The following is a 19,473-nucleotide window of genomic DNA, read 5'->3' on the forward strand; positions in this document are numbered from 1 at the left end:
TTTGGGGAAAAAAAAAAAAGAACCGAACCAAAAGCACTAGGGACAGCCTTTACTAATTCTAGAGTCAGATGCCCTTTTCTTGAAAATCATTCATCTGACATACTCAAATCTAAGGCAGTAAGTGAGAGCAAGTTTGTTGATTTCGCTGCCCTAGCACTTGACAGAGAAAAAGATGGTTTCTGAGATATCTGTGCTTGAAGGTAGAAAAAAAAAAAAGGAGTTTAAAAGGCATTGCTACTGTCACTAGGCAATGGGTTCCTCAAAGAAACATTGTAAGATGGCTTAATGTGACTGCACACGAAGTGGAGTGTTTCAGCTGCAAAGTTGCAAGCAGATTACTGTTCAACTTCTGCTGCAGAATTGTAGGCATTGCTAGTTTGAAAGGTAATTTTATTTTCTATTAAGGACTTCTTTTAATATAAGAACATTAGCTAACTTGAAACCACATACTGAGATGAACACTGAATTTTCTATAGATGGAGCATGTTAAAGCAAATGTGGAGCTACCTAACAATTAGTGAGGGTTCTGTCAGCTCCATTACTGCAGCATTTAAGTATCCTTACAGATAGAAAACATACAGTTCAAGTGTTCCTGTGTTGTTGAGAATAACGCTTTGTTCCGCTTATTCCATTATTTCTATTCCATTTTAAAGACAGCCAGACTGAAAGAAAAGTGACTTGCTTAAGACCATGACCAGAGATGTGAGAAAGGAAAACGGAACCAAGGCCTCCGGGCCCTACATTAGGTCACTGACCACTGGGCTAAACATTTTATCATGTTGAATCTAGGGGAACAGCTAAACCAGTAGCTGCATTCAGATACTCTAAGTTGCTTGAATGCTCTCAAGATAGGAAATGTAGCTTCTTGACTGATTGTAGACCTTGTATCATCTGAACTACAAGTATAGCTTGTGCCTCAAAAATTTGAGAGCCAATTGCTTCTTTTATTTGTCTATATAGACATTGTGGTTTGCTTGCTTAGGCTGCTACTTTTCCTAAAGTACAAAATACCTTAGATTTTTTTTTTTTTAATTATAATTTATATTACAGAGTAATAGAGATAGCTATGTCATCCTGGTAATGACACAGTCCCTGTTCAGAAGTGTTTGCTTAACATTGACCACATAAAAATGGGGAAAACTTCAAATGCCCGGTTTCACACACAGGGAAATGAAGGCCAGGGCATGAGTATTTCAGTATTGGACACCCAGTGCCAATAGAATTCAGTCTTACCTTAGCTCACACCTGGATTTGAGTACCATGCTTCCCCTGTAGTTTACTTGAGGGCATCATCTGTGCTAAAGAAACCCTTCAAAACGTAGGAGAATTATGGGTAAGATTGTTCTGAGTTGTGTAAGCCATCTGGCTTTGATAGTTCTCCTAAAATACTAATTTCTTTAGATTTATAAATTTTGAGGTTACTGTCCTATTTCCTTTTCATCAGGGAGTGGGAATGATTTCAATGTAGAATCACAAAGACTTCAACGGGATGTGAGCTTCTCTTTGCAGAAGGGTGTCGTTTGAATCCATGTTTATGTAAAGGATGTATGTACACAAGTATATCTCTGACAAAACTTTTGACAACCTACAGTCATCTTTGGGGAGAAAAAAAAAGAACCGAACCAAAAGCACTAGGGACAGCCTTTACTAATTCTAGAGTCAGATGCCCTTTTCTTGAAAATCATTCATCTGACATACTCAAATCTAAGGCAGTAAGTGAGAGCAAGTTTGTTGATTTCGCTGCCCTAGCACTTGACAGAGAAAAAGATGGTTTCTGAGATATCTGTGCTTGAAGGTAGAAAAAAAAAAAAGGAGTTTAAAAGGCATTGCTACTGTCACTAGGCAATGGGTTCCTCAAAGAAACATTGTAAGATGGCTTAATGTGACTGCACACGAAGTGGAGTGTTTCAGCTGCAAAGTTGCAAGCAGATTACTGTTCAACTTCTGCTGCAGAATTGTAGGCATTGCTAGTTTGAAAGGTAATTTTATTTTCTATTAAGGACTTCTTTTAATATAAGAACATTAGCTAACTTGAAACCACATACTGAGATGAACACTGAATTTTCTATAGATGGAGCATGTTAAAGCAAATGTGGAGCTACCTAACAATTAGTGAGGGTTCTGTCAGCTCCATTACTGCAGCATTTAAGTATCCTTACAGATAGAAAACATACAGTTCAAGTGTTCCTGTGTTGTTGAGAATAACGCTTTGTTCCGCTTATTCCATTATTTCTATTCCATTTTAAAGACAGCCAGACTGAAAGAAAAGTGACTTGCTTAAGACCATGACCAGAGATGTGAGAAAGGAAAACGGAACCAAGGCCTCCGGGCCCTACATTAGGTCACTGACCACTGGGCTAAACATTTTATCATGTTGAATCTAGGGGAACAGCTAAACCAGTAGCTGCATTCAGATACTCTAAGTTGCTTGAATGCTCTCAAGATAGGAAATGTAGCTTCTTGACTGATTGTAGACCTTGTATCATCTGAACTACAAGTATAGCTTGTGCCTCAAAAATTTGAGAGCCAATTGCTTCTTTTATTTGTCTATATAGACATTGTGGTTTGCTTGCTTAGGCTGCTACTTTTCCTAAAGTACAAAATACCTTAGATTTTTTTTTTTTTAATTATAATTTATATTACAGAGTAATAGAGATAGCTATGTCATCCTGGTAATGACACAGTCCCTGTTCAGAAGTGTTTGCTTAACATTGACCACATAAAAATGGGGAAAACTTCAAATGCCCGGTTTCACACACAGGGAAATGAAGGCCAGGGCATGAGTATTTCAGTATTGGACACCCAGTGCCAATAGAATTCAGTCTTACCTTAGCTCACACCTGGATTTGAGTACCATGCTTCCCCTGTAGTTTACTTGAGGGCATCATCTGTGCTAAAGAAACCCTTCAAAACGTAGGAGAATTATGGGTAAGATTGTTCTGAGTTGTGTAAGCCATCTGGCTTTGATAGTTCTCCTAAAATACTAATTTCTTTAGATTTATAAATTTTGAGGTTACTGTCCTATTTCCTTTTCATCAGGGAGTGGGAATGATTTCAATGTAGAATCACAAAGACTTCAACGGGATGTGAGCTTCTCTTTGCAGAAGGGTGTCGTTTGAATCCATGTTTATGTAAAGGATGTATGTACACAAGTATATCTCTGACAAAACTTTTGACAAATGTTTTTGCTGACAGCAAGATTTTGGAAGCATGGGTTACTTCAGGAAAACAGGAATTCTGCTTAACTGTAGCTTTACATATGAAAAGAATAAAGACTCCTAAGCGTCTTAATCTAAGTTTAAGTTGATAGCTGTTTGGGGGGTGGTAGAAATTTTGTTAGTTTACAGTTACTTGTAGCAAAATACTTGGCATCTTCCACACTTTCAGGGTGACTGTCAGTATATAAGTACAACTGAACAAGGATAGGCAGTAAGCTTTGTATTTCATCCATGGCTGCAAGTTACACTCTGATAAATGCAAACATAAGTGTTGTCGATCTGTCATTACAGGCGTACACCTGTCTTCAGAAACAGCTTCATAACTATGTAATTTAAAACTTAAAGTGTGAGAGCGAGCCAGTTGTGCAAATAAGTCAAAGACGTTGGAAGCAGGAAAAAAGCAAGATGAATGCATCTGGAGGAAGCTGTGGGAGCCCTAGTTCTGCAGAACCTACTGGAGATTTCTTCAAGGAATTGTGGTCCAAACTGAAAGAATGTCATGATAAAGAAGTACAAGGTAAATTGTTAAAGTTTGGGTTCACAGAGGGCTGTCTGTTATCACAGGAAAACTTTGAACCAGAGTACCACTCCGTCTGCAAGGAGCTAAATAGATTTTTAATGTTTTGTACAGAAATTTGGACTGGATGAGTACAAGTGATCCTTACAGATTGACCAGATAAGCCTGGCTTAACAGGATTAGTTTTAAACTATCAATGGGTATAAATGATTTGCTAGGTCAGTGAAGAAAAAGGAACACAGTGTTACATGGAATCTGTGTTTGCTTAGGAATTATTTAAATGTTACTTTACCTTTATTGGATTATGATTCAAAGTTTCCAAATCAGGTTGTTCAATGGAATTTTTTGCTTTTTTTTGCTTTGGGTTTATTCACTTCAGACACATTAAAATAGTTTGCATTGTTTATTTCCCCTAACTTGTGCAAAATACCTCTGCAGATTAGGATTACTGAAGTGAAAAGTATTTCTTCAGTTGTTAGTGTTCTAAATTTTCTCAACAAAATTTGTAATAGAGTTGTTTATTCTTAACATTATATTTTGTGACCTGTGATAACAGTTTTACTATGGATTGACTGTTAAGTGTCTGTTCATTCTTCAGTAGTACAGGAAATTAATAATACTCAAAGCTGAATTATTACACCATATCTTATAGTCTTACTATAATATTGCTTCACAAATAACATTCATAAAATGTTTTGCTAAAAATAGTTCATAAGAAGTTATGGTTTTGTTCTGCTAATCTTATATTGGACAATCCATTCTTCTGGATGGAATTAGAACAGTATGTGACTGGATCTTCCAACAAGCATGTCTGTATGCATGAAATAGTATATATAATAGCCTGGAATAAAAGCAGGTGAATTTTTTTGAATTATGAGCTTTAGTCCTGGAAGTGGATCTTTGTAGCCAGACCAGACCATTCCAGTGGCCTCGGTCATTTCTACCAGCCTCGAAACAGTTCCCCGTCTGTCCGTTTAGGTCCAGTTGTCTTGTCACTTAATTTTAAAAACTGTGGGGGACTGGTTTATAATGTATAGATGTCTTATACCTCCTACTGAAAGTCTTGACTCGATGATCTGCCGCACTGAGCCCTGACACTTTGTGTTAGTAATTTAAAAACAAACAAACAACTTCTATCAGTTTGGCAACTGAAAGGAAAGATGCACCAGATAGTGGCATTTTGTTACATTAAAAAAATTGTATGTGTAACCACATGAAATACAATTTTATATTGTGTGTCCCCCAAAAAAACCCTTTTATTTTTTTAATTTTTTTATTACTTTTTTTTTTTTTTTTTTTTTTAAAATTCTTGATGGTTCTTTTCAGAGTGGGTGTGATGTCAGCCGCAGATAAATGCGGAAGTACTGACAGAATGGGATCTGGTAATCTATGGCATGTCTGAACAACAAAAACTGAACAAACAAAAAGCTCTAATGTAGAAGGTAATGTTAAGTGACCCCTTCTCTAGTTTCTTGGGATGTGCAGCACGTGATTTTAAAGTTTTGGTTTTCTTTATGCAAGTGAAGATACTCTTTAGAATGCATGCTGGGTGGGGCCAGATAATTTTGCCACTAGGCAGTCTTTTTCATGCCTAGCCCTTTGTCAGTATGTCCCGCACTGTGTTAGGTAAAATTAGGTCTTCCATGATAACATCAAAGACATGCCTGAAGGATAGTTAATTTTTTCAAAAGGTGGGGATCCTCTTATAGAAAGTGGTACTGGAAGATATTTTAGAAACATCAAACACAGGCTTGCCTGGACTTTGCTTGTTTCTGAAGTCTATAAATAAGAATTAAAATTGACTCATGAGTTTCCAATCTAAATGTCAGCAAAAAATTATTTTAAAGATGGTGGAAGGTGGATTAAGGGTAAGTTAGTAGTTGGAGAAAAAGCTTTTTGCATTTACAATGCACAATGTACTAAACACTGTAATGGTGGAATTATTATGTATTACAAATCCATGAAAAGTAGGATTTATGACACATGAGCTGGAAATAGTCAGCCATATTATACAAATTATAATATTTATATATCTATGGAATATAAATAAAGAATACTTCAAACTTGTAATTTGAAATGGATTTTATCAACCTTTTTTTTTATCTAGCTCAAAATAATTATATGTATACTTGCTGCATGGGTGTCTTATCAACGTGGTTCCTGAAGATGAATTAAAATCTAAAGCTCTATACTAAAAAAAAAAAAAAGTATTTCAGCATAGAAATGTGAGGAGAGGTTTGTGTACAGGAAATAGCCTAATTCTCTTCAACTGTTCTTTACCTCTGAAAAGCAGAAGATATCAATGAGGAAAAAACTGTAGTCACAGATGCAGAGAAAATTGAGGCAAGCAATCTCATTGGTAGATTGCTGTAGGAAAGGAAATAGCTGGAAGGTCCTCAGAAGTAAATAATGGTAGAAAACAGGGCTGGAAGGGATGTTAGGAGGTCATCTAGCCCATCTCTGTACCCTTAAGGTAGGATTATGTCTGTGTCAATGCTGACAGAAGCTTGTCCAACCTGTTCCGAGAAAACTTCAGTGATAAAGATGCTGCAGTCTTCCCAGGCACTGTCAATTTTATGAAAGTGGATTTAATGCATTTGAAAATTCATCAGAACAGAAATTGTCATAGCCATTAATTGAAATATTACAAGTACGTAGTCTAATAAAGTTGCAGGTTTCGTAAAATAGAGTTTTGCGGTTAATTAATCTGCCTAATGATAGTTTAAAAAACTTCTCCATTGCTTTAATGGAGACAGTGTGTCATTTACAAAAGCACTTATGAGCTTTAGGTAGAGTAGATTTATATAGTCTGCAGCTTGTCTATTTCATAGAAATACTGTGTGAAAGATAAAATTGAATTGGGAATGTACATAATGTTGTTTCACATAAGTTTATGCGCTCACTAGGGTATTAAATAAGGAAATCTGGAAAAGCCAGGCTGTCTTAATGAGTATGCTCAAAACCACCTAATGCTGAGGAAAAGCAAAAGGAAGAGATTATACCGGACATAGTAATTCAATGCTCTTGGATAAATGTAACAAACTGGTTTCCTGCCTTCTCATTGCAGTCATTTGAATGAAGAAAAAACGCAACCTTTAAGCAACTAGTTAGGTTCCTCCTGAATTCAGGTGAGAGGGGAGATAGTGTTACCTGTAGCACAGTCCTCAGCCTTTTGAGTGCTGCCTCTTCAATTTTGTGGCTCAGGTTGCCAATGTTACAATCCTAAATACTTGCTGAACAGACTACCTGTTCATACAGGAGATGCATTGTTGTGCAGCTTCATTCCTTCCGATGGGCGTGGAGCAGCATTAAAGCACACTTTATAGGGGTTCTAATTGCAGATGCCTAATTGACTTGATGAACAGCAACTACTTAAAAAAATAAACCCTCTTTCTATGCTGATCTGCATGATACAACATAACATCTCACAGGTGTTGAACACTTAGAGAGAAAAGAAATCTTGCTGTCTTTCTTAAGAACTTTTTTTTTTTAAGTAGTCTCTGTGCATTTTTACTTCATTTTCTTACTGGGATCTTGCAGCAGTCTGAGAGTTCACTGAGGGTCTGGCTGGCCTGACTGTTACATTATAAGTGGCCTGAAGAGTGAACCTTCTCAAGCAAGTAGTTTTCCCCTTTGAGCTGTTCCCAGTTGAGTGTGGTAGGGGAGGGGAAAAAAGAACTATGTTTTCTGTATTAAGATGTAGTATTAGGTATGTGTTTTGGTTTAAATTCAAAGTTGTTGGAAGTTTTCTTAAGTGTTCTGGTTTCACAAGTTTATTGTATTATCCTAAATGACCAATGCTTTTGCAAGAAGGCTCACAAGACACCTTATATTCCAACTGAATATATTCAAGCTGAACTGTTCAGCCTGGAGAAGAGAAGGCTGCAGGGAGACCTGACTGCAGTACTTAAAGGGGCCCTATAGGAAAGATGGGGACAATCTTTTTAGCATGACTGGTTGTGACAGGACAAGGCGTAACGGTTTTAAACTAAAAGAGGTGTAGATTTAGACTGGATGTAAGGAAGAAATTCTTTACAATGAAGGTGGTGGAACACTGGAACGGGTTGCCCAGAGAGGTGGTGGAGGCCCCATCCCTGGAAACATTCAAGGCCGGGTTGGATGGGGCTCTGAGCAACCTGATCTAGTTAAGCGTGTCCCTGCTCTCAGCAGGGGGGGTTGGACTAGATGATATTTTTATAGTTTTATAGTTACCTGTTTAAGTGGGAATCTGCCTGTTTGTTTAAGAAGTACCTATTTCCTAGGGATTGTAATAGCTGTATTTGTTTTGAAGATCCTGTAGAACATACTCTAGAAGCCTAGAATGAACCATTTTCTCTCCAAATTAGTACATTTTTTCTGTCTTGCAGATGTCATTGGCATAAAGGAGAGTTAGTTTATTGTTTCACGCATTTTTTCGAATGGGAATTCTATAACATGTATTTTCTTCTTTCCACTTTTCAGGCTTACAGCTGAAAATATCTAAGTTGAAAAAGGAAAGATGCTTGTAAGTACTCATCCTAATGATCTAATTTATAAAAGGAGAGTCTGAGTACCATTAACGAGCCATAATTCTTGTAAGATCAATTGAGGTTTCATGGATTCTTCCTGTACAAAACTCTGCTCACTTTAATTCAGCTGAAGTAATCTAAAGGTATACGTAACTCTTTATAGGGTGTGTAGCCTAAACGCTAGGTTTGCCTTCCTTGGACAAATTACTCATAGGGTTTTCTTATCGACAGTATTTCTAGGGTGCATATCAGGATGTTGACATTTCTAATATGAAAGATAATTAGGGAGACATTTTAAAATTGGGGTCAAATCTGTAAAAGAGAAGTAAGTGACAAGACAGCGAGCCAACTTTTTTTAGAATTTTTTTTTGCTATGTGTTTGCCTTTAGTATCAGGTGTTGTGCCTTAACTCAGCTTTCAGTCATTCAGTAAAGATTCTGGTAATAACCTTACTAATTTTCACTTAATTCTTGTATTTTAAGACATATGTAACTTCTTTTGCAGTCATTATTTGCTACTAATTTTTAGTTCTGTTCATTAGAAGCAATTTGGGGAAAAAATCTGAATTACAAGATTTACATGTACAGTAGAATTACAATATGTATTTACAGCATTAAATCAGCTTCTGTTTTCCTTCTGCTGACTAAAGCCACATTTAATTAAATGATAAGAGGTATAACTAATGTGATTCTTTATTCAAATTTTGACTTCAGGTTTAATTACATTAGTATTATGTTTATATTACATATGACCTGTATTATGAATTGGACTTTATAAAGTGCTGTGTAGGAGGAATAAAAATAAATTAAATTCTTCATCTTTTTTCCACTTTGGAAAACAATATAATTATATTAGATATGTTAAAGAAATTAAACTCTTCATAAAACTAGAAAAAATACTCTGTATTTGCATTCCCAGCATTGCCATCTGAAGTCAGATAGACAATCTTAAAGTGTAGCCACAGTGCTCTCAAGCATAGTTTGTGCTTTTTCAGAATTAACATTTCTATCATCATCTAGTCAGTTTTCTTCCTCATTAAACCCTATTAGGTTTTTTAGTTGCCTCTTTTTTTTTAGTTAAATTTTCCGAATTGTGTTATCAGGAAATAACCCTCCCCTAGTCTAGAAAAATTAGACCATCATGTGCTTTCTTTTGTACAATAGTATCTCAAGCAACTGTCAAGCATTTTTGACAGTTACTGTCTAAACTCCCTGATGCGCTTATATTTCTGGCTGGGAGGGAAACAAAAGGTGCTTTTTCCATAGGAGTACATTCCCTCTAGTGGAATCCATCTTTCCTTTTCCTGTAACGTGAAGCGTGTAAATGCATCTTATGATACTGGCTTTTCTAGTATAATTTGATTGTACTAGAGTACATACTTATCATCTACTTTTATTATAACTGTTCTTCTGCAATTATAAGTGTGTCTCACTTCAAGGAAAATTGTTCTTCTTTCTTTTCACTAGGCTTTTGGAAGAAATTGCCTTCAGTTGTGTAATGCCTGTATTGCTCTCTTCCCTAGGTATCTTTTTGGGTTTTGTTTATCCTTTGTAGTGCTCAAATCTCCTCTGAGCTTTTGTTTTGCTTATTTCTGTTAAATATCACCCATCCTGCTGTCATTTGATAATCCGCAACAGCACTTTGAGCCTGCGCAGTGTTGTGTTTTCTCGCATTTCCGCTGCATTCATACAGATCTCATATGTGAATGCTATAGAAAATTGCCTATGGTTTTGACTTTTGTCTGCACAGTGTCACTCTGATGCTTGCAGAGCAGGTGCAAGTGTTTTCTTTGCACTTTCTGGGAGCTAAAGGCTGCAGGGAAGCTGCTAGAAGATAGCAGTGGCAGCTGACGGAACACTTCAGGAAGGAATTGCAGAAGGAAAGATTAATTAATCACTTCTACAACAGCATCTACCTTATTCTGGTACCATCAGGATTCCTTGCATTTACCAAGCAATTCACCAAATCTACAGCAGGATTTGCAGTCCCAAGACTACCTCTGTGGCTAAACTCCCTTTTTCCCCTACATGTGCACCTGCTCCTCAAGATCAAGATTTGTCAGCTTTTATACAGCTTCTTGTTCAATTTCCAGCACTGTGTATGCTATTTGCAGCTGCTGTTTCATTCTGCATAAGAGTTCACAAATTATTTAAAAAAAAAAGCAGCAATAGAGTCCAGTTGCTTATTTGGTCTGTTGTTGAATTTTTAGTCAATTGGAAACACGAATTCATATGAATTTTAGCAAGATTTTGAGTTCAGGTTGTATGATGGAATTTTGTCAGATCTTCCCTTAAAATCCAAATAGCATATATGTTGTTTACGTTTTAAAGTTATGCTTTCTGAACATTAAGATTGGTATTGCAGTATCACAGGAATGTATTTATGTTAGTAGATGAAATTATATTAGGTTATTAGATGGCCTTCAGTTAGCAAATATTTGATGCTCTGTTTTATACTTAGAGGCTACACTTACTTTCCTGGAAAAAAATCGGTTTAACATCTTGTTATTTCTTATGTATAATTCATAAATGAACTAGTTATTTCATTTTTAATCTAAAAGGATGAAATTATCTCTTGCTGTTATTGTTAACCTCGTGTATCATGAGTTGCTTCCATGTTCTGAAATCTTAAATTGATCAGTTAATTTTCTAGATTATGGATATTATCGGTGATGTGACTTGAACACACGCTGAATGGTTTAATTATTGTTTGTGGAAATCTTTCTACAATTACCACATTGTAGCTACAGTACTCCTACCTAGGAGGTCTTGTTCTCCTTGGTGCATCTGAATACCTGGGGTTTACTATTTCAGACTTGGTAATCAGCTGACAATGAGCGCCTTATTTTGTATCCCACTTCAACATTGGAGCTAATGACTTGTAAATGCTAGGTCAGAGACCGTTTGTTATGCAGAGTGCCTTCATAGCCAAAAATGTCTGTCATGTTTATCAGGTGCACTGGAATTCTAAAAAAAAAAAAGGAAAAAAAAAAAAAAACAAACCCAAAACAACAACCTAGTTCCTTCTGTCATTTTAGTATGTTAAAATGACATTTTACAGGGTTTAGGTGGAAGGCATGGAGTATTAGTGTATTTTAATGTGTCTTTTAATTTTTTGTTTTTACACAAATAACTTAATGCCATAGAATGACTTATAGGTAGCTTGAGAAAAGATTTTAAAATTTGATATTTTAGGCCTTCTGTAACTTGCATAAACTGAAAAAAATGAGCTGTTTTTGTGCCATAAACATCAGAAAAATACATTCTGCTTTTGTCAGCTTCAAATTTTGCCATGGCCTGACTGTACTTGGTTAATGAACAGAGGTAACACAACACTTTGTCCTCCCCAGGTGAAAGTACAAGTCTTAAATGATCCCTAGTGCAGTTTGCATGTAACTGTTTTATATGTTGTGTGTGCAGCTGAAAAGGACAATATTGGTCTGGATGGTAGTACAGAAAAATAAAATACCTGTACTTAAATTTCAGATTTAATAAAGTATGTCTGTGATCGTACACTGCAGAAGCTTCCATCTGTCCCATTCACTTTATGACTCATCATAGTGCCAATTTAAAAGTATGTCTGTGTAAAAGAATTGTATCAACAAGTTAGTAAATATGTTTTCATTTCCTGTTTGTGTGTGCCTAGCAGCTTGTTGTGAGCCAGTTTCATGGCTTCCTCAAATAATACATCTCAGCCACACTGAAAACAAACCCCTGCTTTCATGGAATGTACAAAGGATTCCATGGTAAAAAGAAGAACTGGGAATGAGTTCTCAGAAGTTAGTCATTGTCATGTTACGTAGATTCAGCTGCTTAGCTTTTACTGAAAGTTAATTTCTTTGTAGAAAAAAATTGCGCGCTTGTTGCTCATACCTTGTTTGCAGCTTAAAAAGGTCTTGTGATCTGATAATAAAAGCGAAGGGGAGCTAAAACTGGGAAGTTAATGTTACCACTTTCCCTTAGCTCTTTTGAGGAGGAAATCTTCTTTGTTTTAATTAAATAGTCCTGGCTTTTAGAGAAGGTTTTTTCCCCAACATCATCTATTTCTGAGTTTTTGGGGAAGAGAGTTCTCTTACCTGTATTCATATTATGGGAATCCATGTTCTATAGACTCTGATAGCTGTTTCTTGAGGAACTAAGCCTCTGATGCATCTAAAGACTTGTCAGAGCTTTACAAACCTAATGTGGTTTGCCAGGCTGTAAGATGCACTCGGTGCTAAGACAAGACCAAAATGACCTGGTTGTGAAAGCCCCCAATTAGCTTCCCAACAGCTCTGCAACACAGTAAAGTAAGAGAAGTGCTTGAGCTTACCTTACCTGAAATTGTTGCCTGAAATTGTTGCTCGGATACTCTTAGCTTTTGTGCCTTGACTGTCATCAACTCTAACTTTTGTCCTGAGCAAAAAAAAGACTTATTAACAGAAGCTCAGCTGTAGTATGAATTAGAAACTAGCTGCTCCTTTCCTAACTCAGGCATTTCTAAATTACCATTCATCAGCAACACTTGCTTCATTTATCTTCAACTTAATATTTGTGCTGATGATAATCACATTTCCCAAGAATATGAAAGAAATATGCCAGAGAGAATTCTCTGTTGAAAAACTAATAGCTGTAATTTAAAGCTAGAACTAATTTTTTTCTCTATTTGATTTTAGGGATGCAGAGAGGCTTGAAGAGTTTTACACCAAGAACCAACAGCTCCGAGAACAGCAAAAAGCACTTCATGACACTATCAAGGTTTTAGAAGACAGGTGAAGTAGTGTCTTTTAGCTTTTGGATTTGTTGTGTTTTGCTCTTATGGAGTAGCTCTGCATACTTTGCAAGTCGTTTGGTGCTTTCTTGGGTGTTTGGGTGGGTTTTTTAGCAAATCAGTCCTTTTTTAATAGAATCCAAATAGCGTGTTTTAAAGAAAAGTGTAGAATTTCGCTTCTTCTGACTGAATTAAATTTTTGTTATTTTGTTATTTTCAAAGTACTTAGCTTGCTTAGTTCAGTTAAGATAAATAGAAGTTAAATGGATCAGCTTGGGAGGCAGGCTGCCGTTTAAAGCACGTTCTTTTCCATACATTCTTGTAGAGGTAAATTTTATATCAATTGAGATGTACTAGAAGTACAAAACCCAAGGCCAAACTATACAGTATACTTTGAAACTCATGAAATAACTCACTAGGAAATCTTTCACATTTGAGGGGGTCTTTTTTACCACTTGTCTGTTTTACCTGAATTTAATCACAGGTTCTGCCTCTTGCCTTCTTTTGAACTTAAGACATTCTGATCGCCTTTTAACTCATTCTGCTTTTACCTTATTTGTTCCTGTTTAATCTGGTGTAGCAAACCAAAACCAATAGACATGAAATTACAGTGCATTTTTTCATCTTTAAAAATTATACCTGTTTTGGAAAGCATATGTTAAATTTGCTGCTAATAGGCTCTCAGAAGCTTTCTGGGAACAGAAGATCATTACATAGTAAATTATTTTCCCACATTCCTGTGTTACGTCAAATTTTAGAGCTATGATACTCAAATTTTGCTTTCAACTCTGTTTCTCTGTGAAAGGCATTAGGGATAAAGTCGTAACTGTGCAGGTAATAAAACTTTCACACTGCATAGGTAGAGAGACATTTGCAGAGTGGAGGGACTTTTCTAATCCTTTAGTGGATGAAGTACTCACATTGTGGCAAAAGAGTATTTAATGTGGTTAATACAAGGAGATGATAATACCATGTTTATTACATGGTTAGTCAGATAAGCTAGTATGAAGAGGTATTTTGGCATTTTACTCTTTCCATAATTCCACAATATTAAAATACCCATAAACCCAAATGGCTTTTACTTCCAATATTCAACTGTGGAATTGGAAACTTGGGTGTTTTATTTGTTTGTGTTTTAATATTTCATGTGCTAGCAGCAGCAACGCAGAACTCTTAATTGGTCTCTTAGCAGGCAAAAGAGAGTCTGGTTTTCACAGCTTTTTGTCATGTAACAGAAATAAATACACTTCACCTGTAAAATGAACACACATTTCATGGCATTAATGAATGTGTCAGGTAAGATGGAGTGATCATAACAAGTCCTTTTCTGATAGCAGATATGCTCTAACAGCTGATCTAAACCATTGAAGACAGCAGAGGCAATGGCTCATATGGACTTTTCGATCCACTTCTAATTGGTGTCTAGATAAAAGAATTTCACGTTTGCTTGGTATTTGTTGCAGAGCAAACTTACTATTTGTCCTTTTTATTTGATTACTTTGCTTAATGTCAGTGAAGCGTTAGATGAAGTAGTAATTATATTTACTGAAATGATTTGCTTATTTGTATTTGCTTGAATGAACTTTACTTATAACGAACGGCAATTTATATCTGACAGTATTCTTAGTAGGACACCTCACAAAGGCTTTCAGTGGCAAGGTGTAGCATGCTCCACTTATTTAATAAAGTAATGCATGTTGCCTTAGAAGTATTCAGTACCTACAGTCATTTATGCAAACGTTAGTACATGTAGTATTAGGTCATTCAGAAATCTCAAAATGCTGCTGTGTCAACATATAAAACCACAGTACTTAGTGGTGTTCTGCATAGTTGTCAGAAATTTTCTGGTTTTCATTGTTCAAAAGGCCAGTTAAGTGTGGATATCTGCTTTGCATATGACAATATTTTCTTAACAGAGGGATTTTTTTCTCTTAATTTTATTGTAGATTAAGAGCGGGATTATGTGATCGTTGTGCTGTAACCGAAGAACATATGAGAAAGAAGCAGCAAGAGTTTGAAAATATCCGGCAGCAGAATCTTAAACTTATCACTGAGCTTAGTGAGTTTTACCCACGAGTCTGAAGACAAAACATACTGTTTTGTAAACTAGTTCTTCATGAATTCCTATAACTTGATATAATTTATATATGGTGTGTTTAGTAAGTCCAAGAAGTTCAGTCGGAGGATACTTCACAGTCTGAAACTGTGTAATACCAGTTGCTAGTCATTTGACCCACCTTCTTAGATTGAAACGCTGATACTGAAAGTGAACTGACGTGGAAAAATCTTACAACATAAAGTCGCTACTGTAGATAAAATGTGGCTGATTCTGTTTATTCCTACAGTTAAAGCACAGAATGACTGATGGCCAGTTTTCGTAAGGAAACCCTGACTTCAAAAGTAACTGGTGATCACAAAGTAGCAAGTTCAAACAGAAGTTCCCAGCGTCCAGCTTGTGTCCTGTAGTTGGTCTTGGGAGTTAACTGCAGTAACTCATAACCTTCACATAACCCTCTGAAGCCACAAAAGAATCGCTTCATGCCAGGCAGCTTGTAGCCAGCTCATTTTGAAATCAGGAAGTTGTACATATGGGACAGGAAAAAATAAACTGTTCTGGGTGACACGAAGGCTGGACATAACAAATGTCTTTATGAAGAGAATTCAGAAAGATTTGTTGTATAAAGTGCTGAAAAATACAGGACGGGATTTTAAAATGTTAATGGTATCTTTCCCATTAATTAATTATTTTGTGTCATTTAGTTGTCTTGCTTGATCAAGAACAAGCAGATATTCAGTAAGATTTAAAATATGGGAAATGCCAGACACAAAAAGTAGCTTTTCAGTAGTTTAAATTCCAGAAATATTAGATTCTATACTAATATAAAATACATCATTTTTAAAAGGACTTTTAATACTTGATATTTATATTAAAATATTCTGAATTCTTGAGTTTAATGATTAACGACAGGGTACAACCAATCTTTAAATAAATCTCTGAGCCTTAAAAACAAAGGTGAGCCCTCTTAGGTACAAATCTTCTCGAATACTGTCTCACAGAACAGTAGGTTTCCATGGGTTTGCGTCGAGATCTGTAGGATAACCTATGTATTTCCTGCAACCAGCAAAAAAGGTCAGTCAAGAATAATCCAGAGGTAAAATATACAACAACAAAAAAAAAAATAAAAACAAGAAAATAAAAATTAAAGTGAACAGAAAAGTTGGGAGCTAGGACTACATTAGTTTGAGACAGTGTGGAAGAAGGCTGAATGTGATGTAGTAAACTTGCGTGAAGTATGGGCAGAATGAATTGGAAATTAAGAAAAGTAAATTAAAAAATTCTGACAAAATATTTTACTGCTTTTTAAGAAATTGGTGTGGTGTTTTGTTTTTTTTTTTTTCTCTGTTCTCTCCAATTAGCTAGTTACTTTGGTGGCTAAAATCAAATCCTAGTTACTTTATACTTCACAGGCCGTCTTCAGCCTAAGGAAGCAATGTTGTCCATGGAGCTGAGTGAGCAATTCATTCATCTCTACAACACACTCTCACTTGTATATACATGGACAAAAGTAGTTAATGATTGTGTGGAACAAATTTATGATCCAGTAATTGGGATACGTTTGCCTTTTCTAACACACCATTTTACAACCTTTTTAATGACTAGCTTGAAAATTAATTTTGGTAAGTCATAGAGGTTGTATGGCATTACATTTCAGAATTGGTTCTGTTTCCTTAGAGGACCTGACAAAATTACATATGATATCATGTTAACATGTGTGCATTGATTTTTTTTCTCTTTTTTTTTTTTTTTCCTATAAATTACAGTGAATGAAAAAAACAACTTACAAGATGAAAATAAAAAGATAACTGAACAGTTCCAGCAACTACAGAAGGAGTTGGAGTAAGTTTTGAGGTTTTTTTGGACACCCCCCCCGTTCATCAGTAGTAAAGTCTAGGAATATAAATATCAGCTTTTAAGTCTTTAAAACTTGTTTCCTCTTTTTTAATAGATTGTAAAAAGATAGTATACAGCCATTGTAACAACATAAAACTAGCATTTTTGCATTGTGCAGAATTTTTGCTTTTTTTAACTGTGTGCATCTTTTTTTTAAAAAAAACTGACAGAGATATAAATTTGTCATAGAAATTCTGTTTGACTTAATGATTGTTCAAGATTATTCTGGTCACGGCATCACATAGCAAAGCCTCACGTCTCATTCTTTTGTTCCTGTGTTGACTCTTCACCAGTTCTTTCTTCCCAGGTTAAGACTTCAGAAAAGTAGTTTCTCAGCTAGTCAGAAAGTCTCAGGATCTTGCAATAAATTTTTAAAATAAACTCAGGATAATTTTGCAATTCTAGAAAAAAACCCCATAAATTTAGAAAGAAAACCAATAAAATAATGATCTACAAATTGACTGTCAGATTGTAATCCGATATGATAGCAAGAATGTGCCGTATAATGTTGTGGTTAATATGCAAATATGGCGCACTGTGCAAGGCAGAGGTAGTATTCCTTTCTTGTATAGCTCTGGTCTGACATCATCTGAAGCTTATCTCAGTTTTGCCTATCTGTGAACAAGTTGCATACTTGCATGGGGGGAATGTGACAGGATGTGTGGACTTAAGACGTAAGGCTTCTCCTGCATGTAACTTGTTGTCTTTGCAGAAAGTAACTTTGGTAGAGGAGTAAAACAACTTTGAGTTCAGTTCAAAATGACTGTGGTCCTATTCCTTTGTATTTCTTGGTTTGCCTCTCATCGTTTGCACCTTAATCATCCTTTCTTTTTCTGTGTGCATTTCATTCTCTTGGAGTAACATATTTCATGACTCCTTTTTAATACCAAGTAGGAACAAATTTCTATATACTTCTCGATAACAGTTCTGCTATGCAGCTTGACAGCAGTTAGGAGGTGATACTAAAAAAACTGACACCAGACAGATCCATCCAAATGCATTATTCTGATCCCTAATCTTGCAGTCTAGCTTCCAGTAAAAATCTCTGGCCACTGTAGGAAAACTGAGAATGGACAATGTAACACTAAGTTATTGCTCTCCATGTTAGGTGGTCATTTAAATGAGTGCAGAGTTGAGTGGATAACAAGTAATTAACAGGGATGGTCCTGCTGTTTGTGATATAGCCACTGCATTTGGTTGTTTCAGTTGAACTATAGTCATGTTAACTTTATTTCAAATGAACAACTTATATCATCATCATGTAGGTGCAAGGTAACAGATTGTTTCTGGTCCATGACATAAAATTAGATTTTTTGCAGTCTTCCGTGTTTTCTTACCAAGGTTTAATATTTTAGGAAAAAAACCAAATCTAAGAATCCTTTATAAAAGGGAAATCAATGAAATTTTAGAAGAATTGTATTACATGGTCCTTTATCAGATTAAAATTCCATTATCTGTGGATGGAAACAGCAAGGAAATTTCTGCAGAAATCTTTTCTGGGGTCTCAGATAAATGTTTCCATGATTCAGAAATTATTTACTGCATATTTGTGATGTCTAGTATGTATGGCAGCTTCTTCATTTGATAGTTTTTTGTGGTGGTATGCAGGAACTGCCTCTTGGTTTGCACAGAAGTAAGGTACAGAAAAATGTATTTATAGCAGGCTAATTTGTCATACAAGGCCACATCTGCCAGTAAAATTAAAGAGAACTCTTAACAGCTAACTTAAATTTGCAAAGTAACTGGATGAATATATTGTTTTACTGTTTGTTTTGATTTGTTTCTTAAGACATTTCTAGTAGGTGATACAGTTTTCCAGTTATGGTGCTTTCATTGTAAACATGCTAGAAAAGAGGAATTACAAAATCACACAGTAGGATTCATCAAGACTTCAGAGCATCGATGTTTGTCATTAAGTGTTCAAAGTTAGTCATGGTAAAAAGCCTAACTGCAAAAACACTTCTTGTCTCAAGCCAGACAGCTTTCTACAATTTTACATCATGTTATTGACTTATGTTATGTAAGATCTTGTGGTTCATTTCAATGTTAGCAGAAATATATCCATATTTCCTCTTCTTCCCTTAGATCAAAACCTTACATCCTTCTCTTTATAGTTTGGAAATGATCTTTTGGCCCATGTTTTCTCTTGAGAGTCATAAGGAAAAGTGCCTCTGCAGAAAGATGACCAAGCAGGCTGAGTTAGATTTCCTTGTGGTTTTCTTTTACTGCCTCTTCCATTTCTCACTACCACCACCATACGACAGGTAGCAATGCCCTTATTAAGTACTACCAAACTGTATTTAAGATAAAAGAACTGAAATGAACTCTCTTTTTTTGCTGTTGTTATTTCCTTGCTATGTCTAGATAAGAGTTTTTGGAGAGAAAAGACATAGTTATTTGTTATCCCAGTTTTTATACTCTGACTCTGCACCATGCTGTTAGAGCTGACTGTGAGAGAAAATCAACTTCATCATGTTGTGTTTTACATTACTTACTTTACATGGTTTACATTGCTTTTTAGACTCCTCT

General features: G+C 35.7%; 1 protein-coding gene across 1 annotated transcript in view; it reads left to right on the plus strand.

Annotated features, from left to right (window-relative positions):
- The window catches only part of RBBP8 (RB binding protein 8, endonuclease), a 38,799-nt gene that overhangs the window by 909 nt on the left and 18,417 nt on the right, over positions 1 to 19,473 (plus strand). The window contains exons 2-6 of the mRNA XM_009647644.2: positions 3,510 to 3,735; positions 8,197 to 8,239; positions 12,898 to 12,993; positions 14,939 to 15,051; positions 16,815 to 16,890. Coding sequence (XP_009645939.1) covers positions 3,624 to 3,735; positions 8,197 to 8,239; positions 12,898 to 12,993; positions 14,939 to 15,051; positions 16,815 to 16,890 — 440 coding nt within the window. The 5' untranslated portion in view covers positions 3,510 to 3,623. The remainder of the gene's footprint in view (positions 1 to 3,509; positions 3,736 to 8,196; positions 8,240 to 12,897; positions 12,994 to 14,938; positions 15,052 to 16,814; positions 16,891 to 19,473) is intronic.

The sequence above is a fragment of the Egretta garzetta genome, unplaced genomic scaffold (genome assembly GCF_000687185.1).
Source record: "Egretta garzetta isolate BGI_Z169 unplaced genomic scaffold, ASM68718v1 scaffold229, whole genome shotgun sequence".
In the NCBI taxonomy this organism is placed as follows: domain Eukaryota; kingdom Metazoa; phylum Chordata; class Aves; order Pelecaniformes; family Ardeidae; genus Egretta; species Egretta garzetta.